The sequence below is a fragment of the Elaeis guineensis genome, chromosome 9 (genome assembly GCF_000442705.2).
Source record: "Elaeis guineensis isolate ETL-2024a chromosome 9, EG11, whole genome shotgun sequence".
NCBI lineage: Eukaryota > Viridiplantae > Streptophyta > Magnoliopsida > Arecales > Arecaceae > Elaeis > Elaeis guineensis.
In genome coordinates, this window is record NC_026001.2 from 10468940 (window position 1) to 10477762 (window position 8823).

At 37.4% G+C, this 8823-nt stretch overlaps 1 protein-coding gene and 1 long non-coding RNA gene across 2 annotated transcripts; one reads left to right on the top strand and one right to left on the bottom strand.

Annotated features, from left to right (window-relative positions):
• Positions 1-1860: 1860 nt before the first annotated feature.
• Positions 1861-5581, top strand: LOC105051693 (GDSL esterase/lipase At1g71250). Its single transcript, XM_010932248.4, has 5 exons — positions 1861-2151; positions 3119-3246; positions 3867-4112; positions 4429-4684; positions 4892-5581. The coding sequence occupies exons 1-5, from the start codon at positions 1893-1895 to the stop codon at positions 5110-5112; spliced, it is 1110 nt and encodes a 369-aa protein (XP_010930550.2). The 5' UTR covers positions 1861-1892; the 3' UTR covers positions 5113-5581.
• On the bottom strand, positions 4114-7721 carry LOC105051694 (uncharacterized). Its single transcript, XR_833256.4, has 3 exons — positions 7290-7721; positions 5702-5885; positions 4114-4692 (listed from the first exon to the last, which is right to left on the bottom strand). It is a non-coding gene; the product is annotated as an uncharacterized lncRNA (long non-coding RNA).
• Positions 7722-8823: the final 1102 nt, after the last annotated feature.

The window sequence follows — 8823 nt, forward strand, 5'->3', positions numbered from 1 at the left end:
AACTGGACACCTGCCATCTTTAATGTTGTTGAAATTCCCATTCCTATCTATATCCACTATCATATCTTTTCATATAGCTATCCTTTCGTTTAGCTAGACGAGAATCCGTGGAATATATCAGTACCATTTCTTTGGGAAGACGATGGTAGAGATCTTTGTTTGACAAATATGTTGGTGGTCACACTTAATGTTGACTACTGTGTAGAAATAGCATCAAATTGATTAGATATCTACCTACCATTTGAGTGCATGGTGGCCTGTCAAGGATGGAATTCATGGAAAGGATGCCATTGACTTGTAAAGAATCTCTTCCTTCATCGGTGGACTCACATCCTTCCAGCTGGTGTAAGTAAAGCATTCAGGAGGTTCAAATCAGCTGTCACTCAAATACCTTTTCTGTTTTTATTGTTTATGTATGGTTAATGTGCAAGATCTTAGTAGTATTGGTTATATTGGCTCTATAGTCTTTGGACTATTATGTATGTGTTCAAAGTTTCTATCAAGGAACTAATGGCCATCGATCTTACAGCCATATACAAACATTCAGCAAACCAAAGTGCATGGTAGACATTGTTGAACACAATGTGATTAGAGTAATTGAGAAATGATCATTCCGAAACCAATGCAAGATCGTTTTCGCTTCTCCACCTTAGGAATAATCTATTCAGAAACCAGTGCAAGATCGTTTTTGCTTCGCCAATTCATCTCACTCTCAATCTCCTCAGAAATAACCACCCTCGCTTGAATCCTTGAGCTCAAATTCTCTTGCAAATGAAGGATATTGAAGAAGGTTCTGGCATTGCTCAAACCCTGCAATGTTCGACACTGGGGAGTTGCTTAACAGCAAAGAAAGCATTGCAATCAGATTCCATGGAGCTTACAAGTTACAACCCCACCAGAGGTTGAAATGACTTTGATTTACCTAGAGAGACCTACAAGCCATGACTGAAATGATGATTCTTCCCCTGTTCACCAATAATTCACAGATGGAGTAATAGTCCACACAATACATCCATCCACAATCTAGCAATATCAAGCATGGATTGGGGTAAGCATGACAATGATTCAGACCATATATTCACACCAACAACAGTACTAGAGGACAAGATGAGATGGTGCTGTTTCTTTAGGGCTGATTTCAACTTTAGCACAGCATGCACTGGAAAAGAATCTATGAAGGAGGGGCAAGCACCATATCATGAAGACTTCATGCCATTACCAAAATTTGAGAGTTTTTTTTTTTCGTAGGAGAGAGTTTGTTTTTTAACTGAGCAACCATACTAAGACTGCTTTATGCTCTCAATCTTTCCTCATCATAAGAACTGAGAAACTGCATTCAGTATTGACTTAAAAGTATCATTAGCTAAAAAATATACAAGATTCTTGTCATTCCAAATTTTGAAATGTCTCTCATCATTATTAAGAAGAAAATCAGGCCATGGCCACCTTACACTTCTATCAACTCCAAACTGGTGAAGACTCTCTCTCTCTCTCTCTCTCTCTCTCACACACACACACACACACACACCCCTCATGTGTTTGTGTTTAATCATGAGATATGAGTACGTTAAAGGTAGAACTCTCACGACCTGTGCTTGTCATTCACTATTCTTGGACTGCTAAGCTGCAAAGAGCATTGTAGAAGGGGAGAGCAACATGACATAGAAAAAGCAAGAATCTGCTCATGTAACGGCCAAAACTAGTAGGAAAAGGAGGAGAAAAGTTTTACCAAGAAACAAGCATTTCATGAGCTGCACCGCTTCCATGCTAGCCGTTTCAGATAGACCTTCTCTTGTCCCTTATTGTTATATGTATATATCCACAGCATGATACTAAGCATATTAACAGGATAATCGATTTTAGCTGTCATAGATCAAGAAAAACTGGTAAAGATGAGCTCAAAGAACACTGTCCACTGGCTTCCCATCTGGCATTTTATCGCCACTTCTGTGATTCTCCAGTGCTCAAGCCAAGTGCTGGGTGAACTACAGGTCCCAGCCATGTTTGTCTTCGGAGACTCCTTGATTGATGATGGAAACAACAATTACCTAAGCTCCATTGCGAAGGCCAACTACTACCCTTATGGGATTGATTTCTTTCAAGGGCCTACAGGGAGGTTTTCTAATGGGAAAACCGTAATAGATGTATTGTGTAAGTCTGTTTTTCAGCTTTTATTCCATAATCATTTGTTGCCTTCAATAATCCAGTCTCAATATTTTTAAATACTCAAACCATTTCACTTAGATATTGTTTTTATGTCTTCACTTCTACTTGATTTTTTGCTACTAACAAACAAATTCCATCTTCATCATGGAATTGCTTATTATTTCACATGAAGCTATACAACTAAGATTCTTTTGTCAAAACTCACAAGAGCTCCAAAATCATACTTTTGAAACTATCTTCCTTTCCTAGAAGAAAAATGAAAACATATGAAAAGAAAAAAAAACTTGAGCAACACAACATTGGGTGTATTTCACTTAGTGTGGCCCTAGCTGGTTTAAGCGAAAATAGTTCCCCATCCCAGTCTACAATTGCTATCTAGAAAAACTTTAGCCCAAGTTAGTCCCTGGCACTGTAGGCCTAGTTGATGACAAACTGAACATAGCCATCCTTGATGGGCAGTTCTGCCCCATACCTGAATTGACTTAAACCTGATCCATGCCCGAAGCTATGAACAGGTTAGGACTGAGTCCCGAAATAAGTTCTGACCCCAATTAGGTTAAGATATGGATTTATCATCCATGGAACTCACTAGATCTAACCGGCAATGCCTGATATGACACTCCATCCCCCTAAACAAGGGGGAGAAGAAGGGGAAAGAGGAGGTGGGGGGTTTGAAAAGTCTAGATCCATGCCGTTACTTTAAACCCAATTTAGGCCAAGTGATAGATCGGATATGGATCTACAAAGTAGAATCCAAGGCCAATTTGGGTCAAATTTGGATAAAACTGGCTTGAGATCAGATGAAAGCATGCAGACCAACCATTTTTTCTATGGGCCCAAAAGTAAAAAAGCATTCAAGCTGCATAATATAAATTTATAAATTTGTGTCATACTACTGAGTGGATTTTTTCATAGGCTATGGTTTGGAATGTGATCCCTTTAATCTTTCCAGGTGATCTTCTGGGTCTTCCATATCTCCCACCATACACAAGTCCTGGCTTGAATGGAACGAGATTGCTTGGTGGAGTGAACTATGCTTCAGCAGCTGGGGGCATCCTTGATGAGACTGGCGAATACCTAGTATCATTCTTGCTCAATTCTTGGATGAATAAGTTATTTAATGATGGACACAGCATACAAAACCCTGGATGTACAAAGTGCAGTTTTTCTTGATCCAGACTTTTCTATGATTTAAGCAGAACCAGGTCCAATTTGACTTAGACCTGATCCATGCCTAAAGTAAAGATTTATCTATCATGCATGAGCTCAAATTGGATATGAAGCTCGCGAGATTAAACTGACATAATTGAACTCCAATAAACCTGGTTGATCTGAGAAAACGTAGACGAAAATTTTCATTTTAAATCTTGAACCAACCTGACTGAGATCCACTTGGACCCGCCAAAGTGATATGTTGGATATGGGTCTAAATCTTAGCCTGAAGGCAGTATGGTTGGATCTACGTGAAGCTAGATCCAGACGCTAGCCAACCCACTTGCAGCCCTAACATTGCTAATGGATGATAATAGACCATTACAAGGTAAGCTGCATGGTAGGTCAACCACCAATGTTAGCCCTGATCACTCCCCAGTCACCTTTAAGACTCCATGTAAAACAGTGTACCCTTTATGTGCAGCAGCGTGCTGGTGTTATCTTATATTTTTTACATTAATCTCAATGATTTCATTTGTGAATGGCAGGGAGAGAGGTTTAGCCTAAATCAGCAGGTGCTGAACTTCGAAAACAACTTAGATGAACTGAGGACACTGATGGGTGGTGAAAGAAACCTGAGCCAATACCTTGCAAGGTCCATCGTGGTGATGGTTTTTGGCAGCAATGACTACATCAACAACTACCTTCTGCCACCTCTATACCCTACCAGCTACAACTACACCCCCGAGGAGTATGCCAACCTCCTCCTCAACCACTACACCAGACAGATACTGGTATCGAAAAACAACATGATCCAGCTATTTATTAGTCATGCAACAGAATGCATGTCATTTCAGATAGCAATGTTTTATGGACTAACAATTTGATCATAGGGCCGGTTCCAAGTTACAATAGATAAAATTAGGTATAAACTACATGCTTCAAAACTGATAGGATAAACAAATGTCCACAGAAATTAAATATCTGTGGAACATCTTGAAGACTGGTGCTTTAAAACATTGTAGCAAACATGTCGCCTAACTCTTTCAAGGCATACCTGCATTATAGTAGGATGTCTTCAATTGTCTCCCAAGCTGTTCTTTGTTGCAGGCACTATACAGTGTAGGTCTAAGGAAGTTTGTCCTGTCAGGGGTAGGGCCCCTAGGATGCATCCCCAACCAACGGGCCTCCGGGCTCGCCCCAGCTGACCAATGCATTGATCAGGTAAATCAGATGGTTAGTCTCTTCAATGGGGGGCTGAGATCACTGGTCCAACAGCTGAACACCAATCACCCAGGGGCAATTTTTGTATATGGCAACACATATGGTGCTCTTGGAGACATCCTCAACAACCCAAGCACTTATGGTAAGTCACTGCATAAAACAACATAGCAGCATACTCAAAATATTTGTTAAACAGCTTATGTAGAATATAGTGCATGTAAATCTAAATAAAACAAATTAGCATAATCTAAAAATAGCCTGTTAAAAAGATTTTATCCAGAAGAAGGGCTTCAAATTTACTAAGCTTATTAATGGTCTGATCAAGATGTATGAGTTTTGCTGGAGGCAGGTTTCACGGTCATTGAAAGGGGTTGCTGTGGGCTGGGAAGGTTCCAGGGGCAGATCACCTGCCTTCCATTTTCTGTTCCTTGCCTCAACAGGAGCCAACATATCTTCTGGGATGCTTTCCACCCAACACAAGCTGTGAACTTAATCCTCGGACAAAGGGCTTTCACTGGACCTCCTAATGACATGTACCCAGTCAATGTGCAGCAGTTGGCCCAACTGTAACTGAGGGAACTTTCTATATGGTTTTTCTACTGGTATTATGTATGTTCATATATAGGGAAGAAGCGGTATCTACTTGAATGTTTGTTTCATCGCATATATAAAATATATTCATGTGAGTTAACAGGTAGGAGTGTGTGAATTAGAACAGGGTTGCTTGGTACCTCTTATTTCTCAGTGTAAAATATCAGGAACTCCGGTATTTTTAGAGAGTTCATTTCTGAGTAGACTGTCCAACTTCAAAATGAAATGCATGTTGTCAAGTTTCAAATATAGAAATAAGTAAATATGTAAATAAACTAATTCTTTTTACTCTTATGCATGTGTTTATATGTACATTTGCAATGACTCATCCAGTCATATGCATATTTTCTAATGTGTGTTAATGACTTAACATTATAAAACAGCAACCACTCAAACAGTAGATAAATATATCATAGACATTTTTCCCTTACACAGCCTGTTGTTTGAATCCTTGTACTCAAGGACAAAAGAAAGGGTCAATTGACACTATTAAATCCAATGGAGCAGATAATAGGCCCAAAAATTCCAGTGTACCAATGATCAAGATGAGTATTAACAGAGAACTCACCACAGTGTCATTGGCATAACCTCAGCAAAGAAAGCATCTGAGAGAGCTAATTTTAGGATCTATGCAGACTTTCAATTGCACATTGTTTATCTTTTACCCTCCAACAAATGGAATAGCCTTTTTTAGCCTTTTCTTCTGTTTCTGCCAGTGGCTTTCAGTTGTTATTGACAAAAAATCTCCGACCCTGGTATTGAACGATCAAGTGAAAAAAAGATAATGTTCTTTTCTGTAGTATATCAACATAGTTACAGTTCTCCCACGTATAGTAACAAAGCTAAGAGGAATTGAATTTAGAATGGCAGGTCTTGGATTTCATATACAATTCAAATAACAAACAAATATAACAATACAAGTTAATCAAATAGAAGCCTAAATTGGCAAAACAAAAGGGATGAAACTTAAGCTGGATAGTGAGCAATGGAGTTCTAGGCACTTAGAGATCTTCAACACAAAAGTTTTATATGGTATTTGTTAGAATATTTTATGTTAACATATATGTATATATATCAATATCTACTTTTATATCATTTTGTATCAATCTAGGATATGATTAGGATTTGATTTGACTTGATTTGATTTGATTAGATTAGGATCTCCTTCCTTGCATAGTCTTTTCCTGCACCTATATATAGGCCTTGTATTCTCTTGTATTGATAGTACAATAACACACAGTTATTCTGTTCTCTCTTTTTTTCTCGCTCTCTCTCACTCTCTGTTATAATTCTGACAGTATTAATTCACTTATTAATGTGATATTTATGATTTTTCTGTAATGTTACGTTATGAAAAATCTGCAAGTGTATGGTTTAATTATGAAATGTTTCCAAATTAAATCAAATGCAGATCCCAGACAAAACAAGCAGGAAGTAAACCAATAATCATGTCAGCTAGAAGATAACATTCCTAGTATAGTTTATGGTCATCCATTCAGCTAACCACCAAGGACGCCGAAGCAAAATAATTTAATTGGAGATCACCAGTCACAAGAACCTGGCACAGTCATTTTCGGCAATTTACCACTGGAATGAAGAAGTCGAATAAAGTTATGTTTTTACCTAGACAGCTTAAACTTCTCAACAACTTATGAACTACAATGTCATTAAGAGTTAGGAATAATCACTTCGGAACCTTAGAACAAGAGTATGAACCTTAACTAAAAAAAACTACAGATGAAGGTATAAACTATCGAAAACTTGTGCATTCCTCCAACCAATTTGCAACATTAACATCAAATTAAATTCCTGGCAAGGCAACTTCATGTAAAAGGGTGAACAGCCAAAAACCTAGGAAAGCCTACTTTTATTGATTGGGTAGTTTTTCCAATCAATGCCCTCATCATGGAGAGTAAAATTCTAGGGCTAATCCAATTTTGTCACTATCCCTCTTTTCTTACACGCCAAAAAAAAAAAAAAAGGAACGATCTTTTTAACGGTAGAATGGTAGTCTTCGGGCCATGTATCCAACAGATACAAAAAATAAACAGAATCACTTCCCTTGTTTGAACTGAAGAATGGGGGAAAAAATAAATTAATTAAAAAGCCGGACTTTATCTCCTAATCAAAGAAATATGCCAATTTTCAATTTTTACCTTCGAATGTACCCAAGAATTAAGACATTGAGAAGAACAAGAGCTCTGAAAGGAGATTAATACTTTGAGGCATGACGCCCCAAATGCTCGATCCCTCCGAGAATCTCGAGATTGCTCCACTTCGATATCGCTAATGAGATCCTCAATGAATCGGATTTGGGCTCCTAGTGTACGTCCGCCGAGGGTTAGGGTTAGGATTTAAAGGAGGACAAGAGAGACGGAGAGAACAAGCAGAAAGGAGCGCGGAGAAAAATTTGAGATCGATACGTAAATTAAAATTTGTTTAGAGGGTTATTTGAAGATATACACTGTCAAAGATCGAACTAGTTCCGGCGAGCGGCCAACGATACTTGCTCGAACTGAGATGATGACCATTTTCGCTAGCTCCCTGTATTGGGATGAATTTATAAATGGGTTATCATTTCGTTCGGTGTTTCCGCCCAAACTTGTCCCGTAACCAGAATGAAAATAACATGAATATTGTCCGTCCGTATTTATTTTTATATTCGATTTAATAATAAATTTAATATAAATAAAAATTTAAAAATTTAATTTATATTTATATCCATGTGCTTATGTTCATCTAAAAAAAATAGATATAAATATAAATAAATAATTATTCGATCCATATCTGAATATTCAAATTTACATATAATTTTATATAGTACTTAATATTTTTTAAAAAAAATATACAATCATATAAACATATTATTAACTTGATTTATCATATATCTAATAATATTTTTGACTTTATAATCATAAAATTTAATTATCTAAATTATATCTATAATTATATCTATATTTTAAATATCCAAATTGTATCTATATCCATTCAAAATAAATATGAATATAAATTTTTGTATCCGAATGATATTCATATCCGTATTTATATTCATCGGACAAAACAAATATGGATATGGATATGATGATATCCGATCCGATTTTAGCCCTACCCATAACGCAGGGACTGGCTAAAACTGATGAGAGGATGGTTCACCATTGGAGTGCAAAATTTCAAAAGAGTCCCAACTTTATTGATTTTATTTCATGTCTCGTTTTTAGCTTTCTTTTTTTCTTTTTTTTTAGCAAACATCGAGCATTCATACAATTCTTATGTGAATGTATTCAAAAGAATCAGAAAATATAACATCCCTAAAAAATCGAGAGACTGACTCCAGACAAATCCAAAAAATATTCTCAGTATGCTCAGCAATATAGGCGGCCACCCAATCAATTATCATATTAACCTCCTTGAAAATATGATGAATGATAAGACCAACACTGCCCTGCATCCAGATTGTAATGTCCTGCAAAAGAGGGTGGAAAATGGCTCTCTATCTGCAATTCTATAGTTAGGTCACTATAGTGGCTAAGTCCCTCTCGATAATGAGATGGTTGGCATGCAAAGTTTGGCGAGTATAAACAATCCTGGCCCAAGTTGCATGGAGCTCTACCTTGAGGATGATAGGCTCATCCAATCTGCTCCCTCCAGCTACAGCAAGGTCCGAGCCCAATCTCCGGATAACAAAATCAG